General features: G+C 46.4%; 1 protein-coding gene across 1 annotated transcript in view; it reads right to left on the minus strand.

The window, feature by feature from the left end:
- The window catches only part of ZFAND1 (zinc finger AN1-type containing 1), a 185,574-nt gene that overhangs the window by 37,334 nt on the left and 128,241 nt on the right, over positions 1 to 19,999 (minus strand). The window contains exon 5 of the mRNA XM_086967000.1: positions 11,352 to 11,443. Within this exon, the coding sequence (XP_086823126.1) occupies positions 11,352 to 11,443 (92 nt within the window). The remainder of the gene's footprint in view (positions 1 to 11,351; positions 11,444 to 19,999) is intronic.

A 19,999-nucleotide genomic window follows, 5' to 3' on the forward strand; every position in this document is an offset into this window, starting at 1 on the left:
GGTGACAGAGGCTGCAACTGGTCTTCACACGCGCTGCTGCTGATTTTAAAACACGTTTTCATTTATTTTTAAAATTGCTCTGTATTTGCTCTGTATTTGGAACATCCTTTTAACTGTGCAGTACTTACGCTGACAGCCGCTCTTGGCCCCGTTCCGCCCCGGCTTGGTGCCGTTTGTTGCGGAGGGTCAGTTCCTAGAGAGCCACTTCCTCTTGCTGGCTACAGCACTTCCGCCCTGCACGCAACCTTTGCAGGTCAGCGGTCTAGTGCTGCCGAGCCGGTATCAGTATTTAGTTCCTGTTCTGGCCTCCGCCCATCGACTAACGCGGCGACTAAGGCTGCTAACGTGGGTGACAGAGGCTGCAACTGGTCTTCACATGCGCTGCTGCTGATTTTAAAACACGTTTTCATTTATTTTTAAAATTGCTCTGTATTTACTCTGTATTTGGAACATCCTTTTAACTGTGCAGTACTTACGCTGACAGCCGCTCTTGGCCCCGTTCCGCCCCGGCTTGGTGCCGTTTGTTGCGGAGGGTCAGTTCCTAGAGCGCCACTTCCCTTTGCTGGCTACAGCACTTCCGCGCTGCACGCAACCTTTGCAGGTCAGCGGTCTAGTGCTCCCTCACCTGCAGGGTATTTATGACGACATGGAGGAAGCGCAGCGGACGAGCGCAGCGGGAGCGCCGACTTCACGCCGAAGTCGCGCATAAGTCAAGCCCGTCTGTGCCCGTCCGCGGCCGACCAGGCCCAGGGCCCCGTCGTAACGCCCACTTTATCTCTTACTCCTCCGCCGATCTCTTGGAACTGACCTTCTCTGGACCCATCCCTGCCCGAGCTGTCAAAGCGGCTCAAACATGTGGCATCCTTATCCCTTCTAACTTCCCGCCACTGGATGACCTCTCTGACCCCTCCCCCTTAGCGCCTCAGATCACCACCTCCTTATCAATTTACTACCTTAACACCCGCTCCCTTATTCGACATCAGCTCGAGATCTTCCATTTACTGCATCAAAGCTCTATTGACATACTTCTCTTAGCTGAAACTTGGATCACTGAGGACTCAGCCCCTGATATCCTGGCAGCTATCCCCACGGGCTACTACATTATGCACGCCAACCGGCCTGCGGGGAAGACTGGTGGCGGAGTGGTGGCCATTATCCGCTCTAAATATACCTTTTCCGAGATCATGATGACCCCTATCCCTAAAATAGAACACTTGGCACTAAAATTCACTTCCCCTAAATCATCTTTCATCTGTGTCCTTGTATATAGACCCCCGGATCCTATGCCTCTCTTTCCCCAACTCTTCAGCGACGCTATCGCTCAACTGGCAATCAACCATGCCAATATTGTGGTTATCGGGGATTTCAATTACTGGCCATCTGACGCCCACGAAAGCCACTCATCGGTGGAATTCACTGACCTCCTCAAAGGTATGAACCTCTCCCAACATATTCACACCCCCACCCATCTGAAAGGTCATATCCTCGACCAAGTCTGGACATCAAACCTTGACATTTCACCCCCCTCAGTTTTCCCGTGCTCCTGGTCTGACCACTACTTCATTTCCTTCCACCTACAACTGCACACCTTGTGTCTCCCCCCCCCCGTATTAAGAACAAAATGGCTCGCAACTGGAAAAGGGTCAATCCGCCTGATTTCCACGACTTATTGGCTTCCACCGTACCTACAATGCAGTCCTCACTTGAGAATCAGGCTGAAAAACTTGACGAATGGCTGCGTCAGGCTAGCGACAAAGCTGCCCCCCTTAAAACTATTAAAGCTATGCGCCCCCACGACGCTCAACGTTGGTTTACGGACCAACTTAAAGCGGATAAACTCGCCTTGCGACAAACTGAAGGCCGCTGGCGTCGCCATTACGATCCTCAACTCAAACTTGTTTTCACTGAGACCCTAAAATCTTATAAACAATCTATCCTGGCAGCCAAGACAGCATACTTCTCACAAAAAATTTTGAATTCTACTAACAAAACGAAAGACATCTTCTCAATTGTAAATGAGCTCTCCATACCAGATAGAGTCACCCCCCAACCTCCGCCGACCCAAACCCTCTGTGATTCGCTCAATTCTTACTTTATAGAAAAAATCACAACAATAAAAAACAATATTCCTACCCCTTCTTCTACTCCTCCTCTTCTTCCCCCTACAAACACTAGTATCCTGACTGAATTTCCACCCATATCCTTACAAGAGTTCTCCTCACTCCTTCATAAAGTCAGCTCAGGATCCCCCAATGATTGCTGTCCTTCGCAGGTCCTGAAAGGAGCCTTTCTTGCTTGCCCCGGCCCCCCGATAGCGCTACTTAACAACTCCCTTGCTACCGGGGAGGTCCCATCCTCCTTCAAGCAAGCTGCAGTCTTACCAATACTGAAGAAACCCAATGCAGACCCCACTACACTCAGCAACTACAGACCCATCTCCCTTCTCCCCTACCTAGGTAAGATCTTGGAGACCTACGTTACCCGCTGTTTGAGCTCTTTTATAGAGAAATCATCTTTCTTAGATCCTCAACAAGCGGGATTTAGACCCCTCCACTCCACCGAGGCGGTCATTGTAGCAGTCATGGACACCCTTAGGAAAGGAGCTGACAAAAACATCTCTCAAGCCCTTGTCCTATTAGACCTCTCAGCGGCATTCGACACGGTCGATCACACCATCTTGATCGACCGTGTCCACAATGCCGGCATTCAAGGTGTGGCCCTTGACTGGCTCAGATCCTTCCTTCACCAGCGTTCACAGTCCGTCCACCTCTCCACCTTTTCCGCACCTTTCACTTCCCTCTCCTGCGGTGTCCCACAGGGCTCTGCACTATCCCCTCTTCTTTTTAATTTATATCTCCAACCACTCTTAGCCTCCCTCCGTAACTCCCCGGTCACTATCTTTAATTATGCAGACGACCTTCAGTTAATTTTCCCCATAGACTCCCTCCCTTCCTCCCGAATTAATTTTCAGGACACCATGCTGACCATTGCAGAGTGGATGTACCATAGCCACCTAAAACTGAACCCCACCAAGACTGAGCTCGTCTTGGTGGGCGGCCCCAATCACCCATGGAATACCACCTTCTGGCCTACATCTTTGGGGACTGCACCTATTCCTGTGAGCTCAGTTAAAAGCCTGGGGGTGATCATCTCCGAAGATCTATCAATGAGACCACATATCAACGCGATCACTTCTGCCTGTTTCTTCCACCTCAGGTGGATCCGCAAGATCAGCAGGTTTCTTACTAAAGAGGCCCTGATCCAGGTTGTCATTGCGCTCATCACCTCCAGGCTTGATTACGCCAACATTCTGTACGCAGGAATTCCTGCATGTCACCTCCACCGACTTCAGCTGGTGCAGAATCAGGCTGCCCGCCTGATCTTCCGTCAGCCCAAACACCAGCACGTCACTCCCCTCCTCCGCAGCCTGCATTGGCTCCCTGTTTCTAAACGCTGCACTTTCAAACTGGCATGCACTACCTTTAAGGCCCTATCGGACGCAGCTCCCAGGTTCATCTCTTTGGCCTTGTCCCGTCACATTCCTCCCAGAGCCCTTCGCTCAGCATCACTAAACCTCCTTGAGGTCCCAAGATTTAAAAGGAAAAAGCATGGAGGACTGAGTTTTTCCGTACTGGCTCCCTCCACCTGGAACGCCCTACCTTCTTCTCTCCGTCTCTGTCCATCGTACGACTGCTTTCGTACACTTCTAAAAACCCTGCTCTTTCAAGCTGCCTATGATTAATCCCTCACCCTTGATCAACGCTATATGTCTCCCTTGACCAACGCTATATGTCAACGCAATATGTCAATGAGCGCCAAGAAACCGCTGGTGATAGTGCGCGTAATAAATAATTTTAATAGAATAGAATAGAATAGAATAGTAAGTTGTCCTTGAGCCTGGTTCCACTGATGTGTTAGACATTCTTGCAATGGGCGCATTTGCAGTCTTGCATATGGGACGATAAAAATGCAAGATGCCATCATGTCTATTAGTTGCATGAACACTCTGGCTGGCAGAGAGTGTTGGTCTTGAAACCTTGTGACTAAGGCTTGGATGCTCTGTATTCTGGCTGGACTGGGATAAGCTAGCGCTGTAGACGTGTTTATTGTAGCCCGTAGGTATTGATGTACATGAGAGGGCTGGAGATGCGACTTGGTGTAGTTGATTGTAAACCCCAAGTTGTACAATGTTTGAATTGTCTGAGATGTGTGTTGGACACACTGATTGAATGACTTGGCTTTTATAAGCCAATCGTCTAGGTATGGGAAGACATGCATGTGTTGACTTCTGAGATGTGCTGTTACTACTGCTAGGCACTTTGTAAAACTCTTGGTGCAGCTGTGACCCCGAATGGAAGGACTTTGAACTGATAGTGTTGTCCTTCTAGTACAAACCTTAGATACTTCCTGTGAGAAGGATGTATGGGAATGTGGAAGTAGGCGTCCATGAGATCTAGTGTAATAAGGAAATCGCTTGTTGCAACAATGGGAGCACTTGTTGTAAAGTGATCACATGAAAATGATCTGAGTGTATATACAGATTGAGGGGCCTGAGGTCGAGAATTGGTCTTAGCGTCCCGTCCTTCTTGGGTATTAGGAAATACAGCGAGTAAACCCCTGTTCCTTGATGTTGTAATGGAACTATTTCTATTGCGTCTTTTTTAAGCAATGATAGAACCTCTTGTTTGAGCAGCGTAAGATGTTCTGTAGACATTGAACGCTGTCTGGGTGGTTTATGTGGAGGGGTAGCTGTAAGTTCTAGGCAGTAGCCATACTGGATAATCCGTCTTACCCATTTGTCTGTTGTGATGGAATTCCAGACAGGTAGGAACTGTGTTAGTCTCCCCCCTACAGGAGTGAATGCTGTTGGGGGAGCGGAAGGAAGTCACTGTTTTGTGGTGGGAGAGGTTCGATTGTTGTTATTACCTCGACCTCTCCCCTTGTTGTTATTGCCTCTGTAGCCTCCTCTAAAATAACCCCTATTGGAGGATGTTTGCGTATTGGTTTTAAAGGAAGATGAATTGTCTGCTCCAGCTTGTTTGGAGCCTCCTCTATAGAAGGAGCCTCCTCTATAGTGGGGACTGCAAAGCTCCTATACTTTTGGCAGTATCAGAGTCCTTTTTCATCTTTTCAAGTGCTATGTCTACAGCTGGGCCAAAAAGCTGCTTTTGGTTAAATGGCTGATTTAATATGGTAGTTTGCACCTCTTGCTTAAAGCCTGAGATGCGTAGCCATGCATGGCGTCTAAGGAGGACGCCAGTGTTTATTGCTCTAGATGCAGTGTCTGCTGCATCAAGTGCACACTTGATAAAAGCATTTGAAATTAGCTTACCCTCTTGGATAAGGTCATTAGCTTGTGCTTTATATTGGTCAGGTAGATGCTGTAAGAGTGTTTCTAGCTGATCATAGTGAGCCCTGTCGTATCTTGCGAGGAGGGCTTGTGAATTAGCTATGCGCCAAGTGTTACTTGCTTGGGCAGCTATTCTCTTGCCTGAAGCATCTATCATCTTTGACTCCTTATCAGGAGGTGGCGCTTTACCTGATGCTTGGGAGTTTGCTTGTTTTCTAGCGTTTGAAACGACTAGGGAATCTAAAGGTAGATGTCCCTTAATGTATGCAGGATCCCCAGGAGCAGGCCTATATTTCTTTTCTATTCTGGGGTTTATGATCCTAGCACGTACAGGATCTTTAAACACTTCTGGTGCATGCTTAATGACCCCTTTAATCATAGGTAATATCTGAACTGACTTTTGGGATTGTTCAAAAGTATCAAGTAGAAAATCTTCTTCTGCCTCATCTGAGTGCATTGTGACCCCTTGATGGATGGCAGCTCTATTGAGTAAGTGTCCAAACCTAATATTATCTTCTGGAGGAGATGGTTTGGATGGGTATGTATATGGGTCAGGGATATCTGGTACATCCGGTGGGACATCTGGTGGGATTGGGTACTCCCAGCCAGATGGATCTGTTGGGTAGTTAAAAGGGTCATTTGGGTCGTCCCCTCCCCCATAATATCATCATCATCATTATTATGAGGTGTATGTTGTGTTGAAAAATGAGGAGGAGAATTTTGAGGAGGTGAAGGAAGAAGAGGTGGAATAGAAGGAGGTATAGGAGAAAAAGGGCGCATAGGTGCTGTGGCAGAGTCCTTCTTTTTTACCGGCACTTGAGTTGGAGGTGCTGTATCTAACTTACTCTTTCTGTCTTACACAGTAGAAACATGTCCTGTCTTTGGGTCAGTATAGATTTTTTCTGTGTAGGATCAGGGTGAAAAAGTTCCTCTTCATCAGGAACCGCTTTTGGTGCCGATTTTTATCGGTTCCGAGCGTGGTTGTCTCTTTTCTTTGTCCTTAGCCTTAGGAGTTGTAGCAGAGTTCTTTGGCGTAGGTTTTGGCTCCAAAGATCTTGCATTTGGAGCCGAAGCTGGTTTCGTCGACTTGGAAGCGTCGGAAGCAGGCTTTATTATGTTCAGAGCCGGTTTGTCTTTCGGAGTCAATGGTTTCGGAACTGGGACTTCTTTCGGTTTCGGTGCTGAGGGAGCTGGTGGTATCGGCACATGCGGTTTGCTCGGTCCCGAGCTACCGGAAGGCTTTTGTATTTTCTTCGGGGCCGAGCTCGAAGGCGGGGCATCTGAAGTAGATTTTCGTTCGCGACTGGCCCCAGAGGCGGAGTGTTGACCTTTACTTTCGATTTGGGTGTTGGGGTTGGGGCAGGAACAGTAGCACTCACAAGTTGACCCAAAGGTATGGAGTCATCGGAGTCGTCTGCCCCAGATTCGATTTTGAGATCTTCGGAATCTTCCTCTGGGACATCTGGACCCTCGTCGAAGATGTCCTCCAGTTCCGGAGCTGATCTCTGCATGATGTGTCGACGCGCCCTCTGATCCCGAATTGTATTCTTTGATCAAAAGGATGCGCAGGTTAGACAGCTGGACTCGTCGTGTTCTGGTGATAAGCACAGGTTACAGACCTTGTGATGGTCACTGTGCGGGAATTTTACTCCACACTGGGGGCATTTCTTGAATGGCGTCCTTTCCATGAGCTTTAGGCCTCACGGCGTGGATAGGCCCTACGGCCCACGTCGACGACCGGAATCGAGCTGATGAAATAAGAGTTTAAGTAAGTTTTTGATGCGTCAAACTACTTAGAAAGTAGATTTCGAACCGGAGCGGAAAAGTTACATCCGAACCGAGTGGCGGAAAAAAACAATCTAAGGATGGAGTCCATGCCCATGCGCACTATCGTCCAAGGGAGGAGTCACCTATCTCGTGACTACAAAGACTTCTTCCAAGACGACAACAACATACAATCATCCGAGCCCAACACCAGGTGGCGATCTAATGCTCAGTGTGAGATCTGCAGCTCATATGCCTCGAACAAAAAGTTACACAACCACAACTACCTCCCTTCTTTTCTAGATATTTGACATGGGGAATGAGTGGACAGAATAGCTGTTCAAGAAACATCCTTGGTGGTGAGCGGAAAATAAGCCCATTTCCAACAACCCCTAAAGGATGATTTAAATAACAAACCACCTCCTCCCACTCAAGGTTTGAAATCTAACATGCACTGAAACATTATTGTTATTCTGAATACAAAACACACCATGCATGTTTTATTAAATGTTATGTTATGTTATGTTATGTTATATTTATTTTTATATAGCGCACGGCTACTCAAAAAGAGTGTCCCGGCGCTTTTAAAGATGAGACCTACAGCAGGATAACACAACACAGTAATAGAAACAAAATAGAAAGCAGACAACAGAAGAAGGCAGAAAAAAAACCTAAAGGGCAAACAGCCAAGTTTTTAGGCCTTTCCTAAATGCGAGTAGACTAGTCGCTTCCCGGAGTGCCAACGGCAAGGTGTTCCACAGCTGTGGCGCCAGCAGTCCAAAGGAACGGCCTCCAATGCGAGCTCTCTTAACACGCGGCACAACCGCCAGAAACAGAGATTCTGATCTGAGGGAGCGAGCCGGTTGGTAGAAGGCGAGTCTCCTTTGGAGATATTGAGCTCCCACCGCATGAAGAGCTTTGTAGACCAAAGTTAATGCCTTGAAAGCAATCCGTTTACGGATAGGCAGCCAATGTAAGGTCTGCAAAAGGCAGACCTTACATTGCTCGCCTGGCTCGCCTGTTTAGGCCATAAATGGCCCTCGCGGCCGCATTCTGCACAACTTGGAGCCGCTGCAGCAGAAACTCTGGCAGGCCCAGATAGAGGACGTTGGAGTAGTCCAATCTAGAGCCTATCAGAGCCTGCACAGTCAGCTTCCTATGTTCCTCAGACAGAAGCGGCAGAAACCTCCGCAGCATCTTGAGGAGGCCAAAACATGTGCCCGTCACACCAAGGATCTGGGATCTCAGCGTCAGACCCTTGTCCATCTTGACCCCCAAGTTCTTAGCTACTTGGGATGAACAAGACGGAGGAAACATGTTAATGGGCCACCAAGCATGCCAGTCTGGCTCCGCAGCGCACCAGAAGAAGAGTACCTCAGACTTATCAGAATTGCACTTGAGGCTGTTCAGCTGGAACCATTTAAAAACAGCCTCAAGGCCCAGCTAACCTCCAAAAACTTGTAAGTATCCCAATAATGGAAAATTGAAACTGTAAAGCAAGATCTTGGCTCTGTCTGTTAAAACGAAAGACAAATTCAGGGTCTGTCAACTGTAGATGGTCTCCTGTAATCTAGATCTCTTCTGATCCAAGTAAGGAGCAATCTTGATGAATGAGACTGGGGAGTAAATGGACAGACAACCTGAAAGGAAGGATAAGTCTTGCTGCTGACAAAGAGCGAGACCTGGGACCAATGAAGCAAACCATTCAGGCAAACAACACAGCTAAAGCGGCTAAAGCAGCCCAAGTCTGCATGCCAGAAGCATGCCAGGCATCCACAAGACAAGTCTAGAAGTCATAGCTGATCCTGGTAAACAGAAAAATACAAAAATGTTGGTTTCTGGGCATGTGCACAAGAGGCACACAGAATGCAAATCCTACCAAGAGCACACTGCAAATACAGTAACTAGTGCAAAATTAAGGAGTAATTAAAAAACAACAGATCCACCACAGAGTCATTATTAAAAAAAATTGCAGTTTTGGCAATACCGCACATTTCAGTCTAATACAGGGTTAGAGTAAGCAGATAATACTATATAGCTTCATGGAAAGGCCATGAACCATTACGATAATGAAAAAGCCAAATACTTTAGGAAATATGTGCTAACAGGGTACCCCACGTTATTTTTTATTTATTTGTGCATAACATTACTCTTGAGAGCCAGCGTTGTCATATCTGCCAGGCTTTACCTACAGATTTTGCAAGGGCCTCGAAACGAGGGCTAAAGAAAGGAAGTGCGCTAGAAATCGAGCATCATCAAACGTTTTGCCTCGGTCAGGGAAACAGGCAAAGAGGAGCTCTTGGTGAAAGGTCACGATTATACGACCTTAGGAAAGGGAGTTTTTTAATTTTAATGCAGGGTGCAGCACCGTGCTACCTGTCTGACCTGTGCATGAACTTGGCAAACACTACTTCAATTCCACTTGCATGAGATTTAATAGATGTGTATATGCCAAAACAATTAGACACAACGTAATAAGCAAATCCTTCGGAAAACCACACTCAAGAACAAACCATATAAGTGTTGTTACTTTGACCTCAAAAACACTGTGCCGAGCGGGATCTAATTCAAGATCATGCCCTGAAAGATGCTGAAATATAATCAGCGTTAGGCAAACACAAGGGGATGATGGACGGAGGTCTGAACATTGCAAACACTCACCCCCAGTCACAGATCTGAGTTTAATCCATCATCATTCTTTAGCTCACTCCGCCACCCCAGTTCCGAAATGGCCATATGCAAATCAGTCTGACCCTGTGCCTCATGGGCACAGTCCAGCCTGAACTGACAAGACATGTCTTCCCTGGACCGGAAACAAGCATACTAGGACCGGTTTCTGGCTAATCAGCCATCATCAGCCAGGCTAGCTGATTCCAGTGGCAAAGTGAGCAAGGTACCCACGTCTGGGCATACCCGCCCAACTTAGGGCGAACAAAGAAAACACAAGGAGATGATGGACGGAGGACTGAACAATGCAAACATTCACCCCAGTCACAGATCTGGTTTTAATCCATCATCATTCTTTAGCTCACACCGCCACCCCAGTTCCGACATGGCCAAATGCAAATCAGTCTGACCCTGTGCCTCATGGGAACAGTCCAACCCGAACTGCCAAGCCATGTCTTCCCTGGACCGGAAACAAGAATCCTGGGACCGGTTTCTGGATTTAGGGTCCAGATCTCTGTACTGGGGTGAATGTATTACATAGTTCTGCATTCTGTCCATCAACTGTTGTTTTTGCATTTGTCACCCCGAGTGGACGGGTATGCTCAGACGTGAGTCCTGTGCTCTCCATGCCACTAGAATCAAGCTATCCTGGCTGATGAGGGCTGAAAGCCCGAAACCGGTACTAGGATGCTTGTTTCCAGTCCAGGGAGGACCTGACTTGGCTGTTCTGGCTGGACAGTTCCCATGGGGCACAGGGTCAAGACTGATTTGCATATGGATGGGTTCAAACTGGAATTGCATGGTGAGCAAAAAAACTATGGATTTTGGCCCAGATCTCTGTACTGGGGTGAATGTATGACATTGTTCTGCATTCTGTCCATCAACTGTTGTTTTTGCATTTGTCACCCCGAGTGGTACGGGTATGCTCAGACGTGAGTCCCATGCTCTCCATGCCACTGGAATCAAGCTATCCTGGCTGATGAGGGCTGAAAGCCCGAATCCGGTCCTAGGATGCTTGTTTCCAGTCCAGGGAGGACCTGGCTTGGCAGTTCGGGCTGGACTGTTCCCATGGGGCACAGGGTCAAGGCTGATTTGAATATGGCTGGGTTCAAACTGGAATGGCATGCTAGGCAAAAAAACAATGGATTTAGGCCCAGATCTCTGTACTGGGGTGAATGCATGACATTGTTCTGCATTCTGTCCATCAACTGTTGTTTTTGCATGTGTCACCCTGAGTGGGATGGGTATGCTCAGACGTGAGTCCTGGGCTCTCCACTGCTCTCTGCTGGGATTTGCATATGGCTGGGTTCAAACTGGAATGACATGGTGAGCAGAAAAACGATGGATTTAGGCCTAGATCTCTGTACTGGGGTGAATGTATGACATTGTTCTGCATTCTGTCCATCAACTGTTTTTGCATATGTAATCAGCATTGCCAAGACAATTCTCGCTTTGAAATCCAAGTGGTCAGGAATAGCCATGAGCTGGGCATGTGGCTTGTACACCGAACGAGCCAGGACAAGACCTTCTCAAAGAACGCATTGCCTCAAACCGCAGAGCATATACTTGCCTATTATGTCTTTGACCAGCTGTTGTGTGGCAGCCATACGAGGCTGAGGCGCGTCCAGCTTTTCACATTCATGGTCTGACTGATGACGATGTCTTTAAAAGAAGAAATATGCGATGGTTAGCTGGATTAAACAACACAGGTTACAGCTTTTGCCCGGCCATGAAACGTTAGAGAGGCTACAAAAGTAAACGCTAATCTGGAAACTATGCACCGTTTCTATATCCCATCTTTTCATCAAAAAAACATTCACATCCTTCCTTTCGGAAATAACAGTTTGTTATAATGTTGAAGAGAACTTCGTTTATTCATGTCTTAACATCACAACAGGTTCCAGCCGGCTGGAGTGAGCTGTAGAACCTTTAGGTGACAGTTCTAATAGCACATTCCAAAGAGTTAGGGAAAGGAGGGTGGGCCGGGAATGTACCAACAGTAAATATAACACAGTTCATTTCATATTTAGCTGCATATTGAAAGTCCTACCTTCCTTTTGCTTCTTTTGGTGGGTTCATTACATTATTAGTGATTTTTCTCATCTGCCTCCAGGCACTGCAATGGGTAGGATATTGTTCCAACTCAGACGAGGAAGAGGAGGTCTGATAATGAAGTATTGCCAGGTGCCTAGCTATCATTGATGCATAACTGTCACAGCACCACGACCCAGGTATATCTGTCTTTTTCTACCAATCTGGAGGGGAGAGGGCAATAACCTTCCTTTAAAAACACAAAGTATGCTGATTTAAAAAAAGACACTGTGGAAAAGGAGTACTTGTCTCACCCTTAGCGTACTTCCACTGTCCCAATGAAAAGAAAGTGTGCTCCTGTACCGGTAATACATACATAGAAAAGGTTGCGATCTCTTCTAGTAGGCTGGAAGACGATAGGCGGTCCAAGGGTGTTTATAAAGTGCAGTAATACACCTTCACTTTTACTGGGCTGACCTTGCATTTGCCTCATACCAAAATGACCAACGTGCTTCCTAAAAGGATTCTTCTGGAATTTTCAAAGTTGATTAAATAAATGTAGCTACTTTTTCTAAAATATAAAGGAGTAATTAAGCCTCAGTTTCTAATTTTCAGCCTTAATCACAGTAGTTCAAGTTTAGGGTATTTTGCTTCACCACTTTACACAACTGCATATGAATTATATACTGACATTTACAAAAATATATTTTCAAACTTATCAAAATATCACTTTTTAAGTGTTTTTTCTTTAGATTAAGTAGCAATAATTATATTATGTTGAGCAATGTATACAATGAATTGTTGAACTTTTCTAATTGCTTTTGCTCGTTTGCACTATGCACTTTTAAAAGTCTGCTTACCCTTTTCATGCGAAGAATGGGAGGGTTTTACATTGATCATAGTATTTAAGGGTGGAGTTTTTCCTGACACGTCATGTGATCAAGGCTGGGGTGACCCGGCTGAAACGCGTCATGTTGTGAGAGAGAGGCTTAATAAATGCACTGAAAATTTGAAGAACCTTTGTGGTGGTCCGTTCCTGGTGTTTTCACTGCTTCAGGAGTTGTTTTCCATTGATTTCAACACGCAGTGGCTGTCGGCGTGTTCAACGGACCCTCTTCACGTTTGTGGCTGGTTTTTTCGGCGGCTGTTATCGTTCGCGATAGTTGGACTTAACCCGGAAGTGGTACAGTACTCCAGCCCCCCACTAGGCGGAACAAGGAAGCTCCGAGCGTCACGTAGGTGAAGCGGCAAGCCTGCGTTTGGCGAAGATCAGGACCACGGCGTCGGAGGATTCCAGGTCCGGATTGCGTTGCCGAGCAGGTGAGACGTTTGCTCTTGTGCGCGAAGAGGAGCCCTTTGCCTGTGAGCTGTGGGTGTGAAGATTTAAGGACTTTTAGCGACTTGTTATTTTCCAAGACTTTACTTACCGAACACCTATTTGAATATTAGGTTATCGTTTGGACTTGGAACAAGCTATTTAAACAAGTCGCTATATTATTGAATTGTGCATACCTTTATATTTGCCCAAATATTAGCGCTATGGCGTCCACAACTGACGTGCTCAGGAACCGTGATGAGCGTGCGGATGCTATGTTTGCCAATATACCGGTAACTTCTGGAACCAGGCAACAACACAATGTGCAAGCCACGGAGGTGAAAGATATCAAAAACTTGCTAAAAAAACTTGAAAAACTACAGAAAAATGAACTAACGAAGTGGTGGGAACGTAAGTCCTTGGAAAAGTACATAGAGGCAGGAAGGGTTCCTAGAGGACTGCGTGTTCTAATTGCACCTTCATTTGACAAACCTAATCCTTTGATGCTGAAAGAATGGGCTACGAATAATTTAGAATGCTCCATGAATATGGTTATAATGCTTGTTAAATATGCTGAGATTGATAGAGTGGAAATAGCGGCTGAAATAGAGTTGTTAATTGCAGAACTTGATGCATTAGACCAAAAAGACGCGGTCAAAAAAGGAAGAGAAGATATACAGAGACGCCTTGACAAACATGAGAGTGTTATAATGAATCGCAAAATAACTAAGTTTGCGCGGGACAAACGCGATTATGAGACTGGACGTATTTTTACCTTTGCCAAGCGCTTCGATAATGTTAAAAAAGTGGCAATTAATAGTAAAGTCCAACCACCGTTAATCTCTATTAATCAAGGAACTATCTCGGATAATGCTTCAAGCTCAGGATCTAGTCTTGTTTCAAGCAATGCAGAATCAATCTCAGGAGAAAATGAGCAACATTTAAACCTGTCGGAACCCCAAAGCTTCACTCCCTCGGAGGAATTGGGGTTCATGATAGAGGACCGGCGTCAAACCCTCAGATCATGGGCACCCCAAGCGCAGCCGCAAAATGCTGTAGAAGGAACAAAAAGCGCAAAGAGAGGAGGAAAGCGCGGAGGCTACAAGAAAAGAAATTGAACACGTCTGTGAGCCAGTCAAATGATGTAGACCGTTCATCTGCAGAAAATTCTCTCAAAGGGCCGAGTCCGCGACTTTGGGAGCCGCTATACATCCAACCACATCCAGGACCCAACATTGGACTGGCCACTCGGAAGCTGTTTGTCAGACATCATCTTTATTGCAGCATGCTGGTAAAGCTGGGAACAGAAAGACACTCTCAGTCTAATATCAGTGCCAAACGCGTTTCGAGAGTCAACTGGCTCTCTTCGTCAGTGGCTTGGTAAGTTAAAATGAAGCAGCAGCATAATACATTTTCAAATAGTTAGCACCTGCCCTCCTTAAAATTTTAACTTACCAAGCCACTGACGAAGAGAGCCAGTTGACTCTCGAAACGCGTTTGGCACTGATATTAGACTGAGAGTGTCTTTCTGTTCCCAGCTTTACCAGCATGCTGCAATAAAGATGATGTCTGACAAACAGCTTCCTAGTTACCAGTCCAATGTTGGGTCCTGGATGTGGTTGTTTGTATATATATATATATATGGGTTCATCCTGGAAACAGAACTTAATCCATATGTATATATATATGTATATATACCAAACCCCCTGTCACAGACACGGCGTCGACCATCAACGAGACTCCAGGGAAAACTGCAAATAAATCCTTTATTTCGGCACTGGCAGACGCTTTTCGTTCATTACAAACTTTATCAATGCAGCCGAGGATCAACTATAATAGTTCTCACCGCCCTCTTTTAAAGTCAAATGTCCCGCTGCAATTGGACAGGGCACTTCAGGTGACTGTAGCACTGGGATACTGGAAAACCCGGCATGGATTTCCCAAGAGCAGACAGGTAACGCACAGTTGCACTCCCCAGTGGGCGGTGTCTGCCCCTGAATCCCAAACAGTGCTCACCAAAGTTCTTTTTCGAAGGCGCCGTTTTGCAGTTTAACATGTCCCTCACTCCTCCGCAGTAGCTCGTAGCTGTCACCCAAATGCGCTGCATAGGTACACAACACACTTCCCACGTCGCGTCGCGGTGCACACAGTGTGTCGGGCTGGGCTACTGGCAAGCGGCGTGTCCTGCTGTTACCACTTCACTGTAGTTCCACCAAAAGTTGCCACACATCAGCAGGACACCTTGTGGAGTGGATGGTCAAAGGGGTGATAGTGGCCGTACCCCAATATATAAACACCAAACCCCCTGTCACAGACACGGAGTCGACCATCAACGAGACTCCAGGGAAAACTGCAAATAAATCCTTTATTTCGGCACTGGCAGACGCGTTTCGTTCATTGCAAACTTTATCAATGCAGCCGAGGATCAACTATAATAGTTCTCACCGCCCTCTTTTAAAGTCAAATGTCCAGCTGCAATTGGACGGGGCACTTCAGGTGACTGTAGCACTGGGATACTGAGGAAATAGAAATTTACATGGCCAATATGTCCCCTGCGTGTACCCCATGTTTAGTGTACTTGCATGTCATCCATGCATTTTCCCTCTCATGCCTGTAATAATGATGCCTCTGCATTTCCGTCCCACATTTAGAATGTCAGTTACCAAGTCTCCTATGAAAGAAACGTTAATTCTGCACTGAGGCCCATGTTGCCATGTGTTTGTATTGTGCACTTTTAATATATCAAGATGAACCCATTTTGTGGCTCATTCTGAGCCAGGACCCGAAATTAAGGTTTTCATGCCTCCAGACACTTTGAAAGCTGCAGCTCAGCTACTTGTCCCTGAACTCGCATACGTTTGGCCCAGCTGAGAGGGGCCCAGCCCGGAGTGCCAAGACAGTATTTTGCACACAGTTATCTGCTTGCTCTACAGAATCACATTCTTGCCCAGTGAAGAAGGTAAACAGAACCCGACTGCAGAGATAGGGCCTAGCCTTTCTGTCTCCATTTAAGTGATTTGCAGAGCTCGCATCCATAGAAAGCCCACGGCCCCCACGCAATGAACGAAGAAATATATGAAATATATGCCCACGCCGGCTCAGGGTGATGAGCAACCTTTGCTTGAGCGACCTTTACTTCAGATAATACATCCCCGGACCTAAGATATCAGATAATACCAGACGTGCAGGTCGTCCTGACACTGAAGGCCTCTCTACTAGATCGAAAGTCAGCTCCCCCCAGTTACACATCAATTGCACGTCATGACAAAGTTGCGCACACAAGTAGGGCAAAGGTTCCAGCTGGCCATGCAGACCCCCTCCATGTATCCACCCACCTATGACTCCTCAAGTGAATGCCCACATGTACGCCCTCATGCATGCCCACATGCTCTTATCTCTCTCTTTCTCTTGCTCTGCCTGGAGCGCTCCTCCCTATGTACAAGATTGAATGTATATATATTGTACTCTATGAATAAAGTTCAGAAGACCCTTCCTGAACCTTAGTGGTGATGGAACCGATTCTCCCTTAACTCGAGTTACTGAAATAAAGCCCTTTTGAATCGGACACCACGGACTCTGCCTCTCATTTAATGCATGACCCTTTGTTTAAGTATAGAAATTATGACATGGTAATACTTTATTTACCACATATTCTGGCGCCCGAATAGGGACAAATCCCCTTCCCCACGCGCCGGAGATGTAGGTCCAGCCCTTGCCCCCTTCTACAGCCGTGACGGACTTCAAAGTGTACACGCCAGCGGGATTTCCTGCTTACTCCCTCAGGCCGAGGAGGACGGACTGCGACCAGGCATCCACACGAGGCGGTGAGGATCGCTGATCATCCCAACCAGAGCCCAACCCGTGAGAGAGCAAGGTCCGAGGTTTCCAAAGGTCCACCTGTTCCGTGGCGCATGCGCGGGCAGTATCAAGTTTCCGAGGCCTTCAAGTTCTGCTTCCCGGTGAGTACCACTATGGGGAACGCATAAAGTTCAAGACGGGTTCATTTATATGAACTTGGTAAAGACGTGTCCGTTCACACAGGCACGGTAAAGACGTGTCTCTTTACGAGACCGGTAAAGACGGGTCCATTTCGGTGGGCACGGTAAAGACGGGTCCATGGTAAACGTGGGCACGGTAAAGACGTGTCTCTTTACGAGACCGGTATGGTTGTACTGTATTCCAGTGCATAAAGTTAACTGTTTTCAAGTACATGTATCTAGTCAAACTGTATCTGTTTTAATGTTTTAGTGTTGTAGTGTGAATGATTGTTTCAGTCAGAGTATTTTTGTGTATTGTGTTTTTCATTAAGTTGGTTTCAACATGCCACTGTTTTCGAAATTACGTCAGATAGGGACTAGGAAAGGCATACTCGAAGAGTCAGTTAACATCCCGGCTAGAGACACACCTGGTCATTACATGTACAATAAGCACGGGCTAGATGCCGTATTGTTTTAAGACTTATGGGTAGATTACACAAAGGATTTAGAGGAAAAGTACAGATGGCCTGCCTCAGGAACATGGGATTCTGAATGCATTATGAAAGTAGAGGAAGCGCTATGGAAAAGGAAAGTAAGACCCTCTCAGAAAGATGCCATTGAGTTATGGCGCAAAGAGTCACATAGGAGAACAGAGAAAGAATTCCACCAAGTAGAGAGAAGTAAACAAGCAGCGGAAAAAGCCAAAGAAAAAGAACTGCGGGAGGAGGGGGAACGAGTCAAGGCAGAACAGGCTGATAGAGAAAGAAATGCCGTAGTTACTGGTATTTATCCCGTCCTCTCAGAAGAACTAGCTAGAGTGACCGCCTCAGACGCACCCCGTAGGTCGCGTACGCCACCACCTGTACCCTTTAGAGTACGTAGAAAGAAGCAGACAGCATCAGAGGCATTTATTTCCTCCTATCTAGAGGAGCCCGCACCGGACTATGTAGACGCAGATTTCCCTCCGCCCCCATCAGCGGATCAGCTCCAACAGCTCCAGCAGGTCGTGAAAGACGACGTAGGGCCAGGGGCAGTAGGGGGAGGAGGGCCAATGCCAACGCCAACGTTAACGCCAACGCCATATAAGTTTACTGTAGGTGTAGCAATCGCCCGCTGTATTTACGATCCAGTACCAGGAAAGGGTTCAATGCTCGTGTTTTCACTAAGACTAAGAAAAGCCGTCGACTATTTGGTCACACTACCAGACATGAAAGAACACCTAGATAAAATATACCGTTTCATTAGAACGGGGGAGGGACCCGAGTGTATAGAAGAGGCTATGGAACACAGAAAGGTAGGGGTCAAGAACTACATCCTACGTTTTATGATTAACTGTCTGATCAGGGAACAAGACGAGGAAGACAGAGATGTAAAACATGGTTTGTTAGAATGGAGTGATAACATAGATGCCGGTCGGCATGATAAACAGGGACAGACAGATAGCATGACAAAGAAAATACGAAAGGAAATATTAGAGATACACAGAGTAGGGTCTGACGAGAAGGGTGAGTCATCGGAAGAGTCAGAAAACGGGCCAAAGGACAAGATAAATTATGTAGGCAAGGCACGACAGTTTGACAGGCCCAAGTGCCTCGACTACCGTAAACAGGGTTCGGCTATAAAAGAAAGATATTCCCTTGAAAATCTATTCCAAGCTACTGAAAAAGCACTGAAACGACGGATAGAGAGCGAACGATCTCACACCCCACACGAAAAGGAATTGGCCCGGTCAGCCACCCAGTGGGTGTCCAATTCTAATATATATAGCAATGATATAGTGGCTCAGACTTTCTTGAGCCTCCCATCGAACGAACAGCGTTTGGCCGGTATTTACATGGTCCAACATTTAATAACATTGTATGAAAGTCAATATTCTGATCCTGGTCACTTGTATAAATTACTGGACGACATACTTCTAGAAAGATGGACAGGCCTGGGTACTGACTTAATTAATGTGATCCTGGATCAACGACATAAGTACTTAAATTCTCTGACCACATGCATGCTTCCCGCCCCACACCACGACAGAAAGCACCTATACATAGACAGACAGAACCCCCTATGAGAGGTACATCCCGTCAAAAATACATCCGGTGAGCTGCAACGAGTGTATGTTTACACCCCCTTGACGAAATTAGAAATACTGGAAATGAAAAAGATGCTGCCCTGCCATGATAAAGACCCGGGGGGGTTTCGCCGAGAATTAAAAGACATTCTCCGCATTGGAGATTATACGTACGCTGACATTCTGAAATTATTGAAAGTACTGTTGCCTGCTGGTATTTATGAAAAGCTTAAGGAAAAGGACTGGGAGGTGGGAGAGAAAAAGTTAAGTTGGGCAGAATTGGAAACAGAGGATAAAGCCAGGCTTCCGGGGGTTGGTCTTGGGGACAAAGCTAGAGAACTACCTGAACTCCTAATACAGGTCTTGCCGAGATTATTGATTACTAAAAAGGAAGACTGGGATGCTATTTCAGCCTGTAAACAGAAACAAGACGAGGACACAAGTGATTTCTATTCTAGATTCGAGAAATGCTTTGCAATTAATAGTGGTCTTAAGCCCAGTAGCGAGTCATATCCACATCTTTTCGTGAGCAAACTAGTAGAGAATTCCCTACCCCAGATCAAGAATAGAGTACTGAAGGTTGAGAGTACTTGGCAAGCAAACAGCACTTCCGAAATGTTGCAAATGCTACAATACCACCAGAACAGGATTAGAGAAGAGCAGGATCAGGAAAAGAGACGCATGAAAGAGACAAAAATGAAAGTGCTGGTTGCTCAATCGGTACCAGCAAACACGAACAAAAATGGCAAAAATAGCGCGACACCTGTCAAAGGGAACTGTAATTATTGCAAGCAACCAGGTCACTATGTAAACGAATGTGCTGTCCTGAA

Source organism: Lissotriton vulgaris, chromosome 4_1 (genome assembly GCF_964263255.1).
Source record: "Lissotriton vulgaris chromosome 4_1, aLisVul1.2, whole genome shotgun sequence".
Classification (NCBI taxonomy): Eukaryota; Metazoa; Chordata; class Amphibia; order Caudata; family Salamandridae; genus Lissotriton; species Lissotriton vulgaris.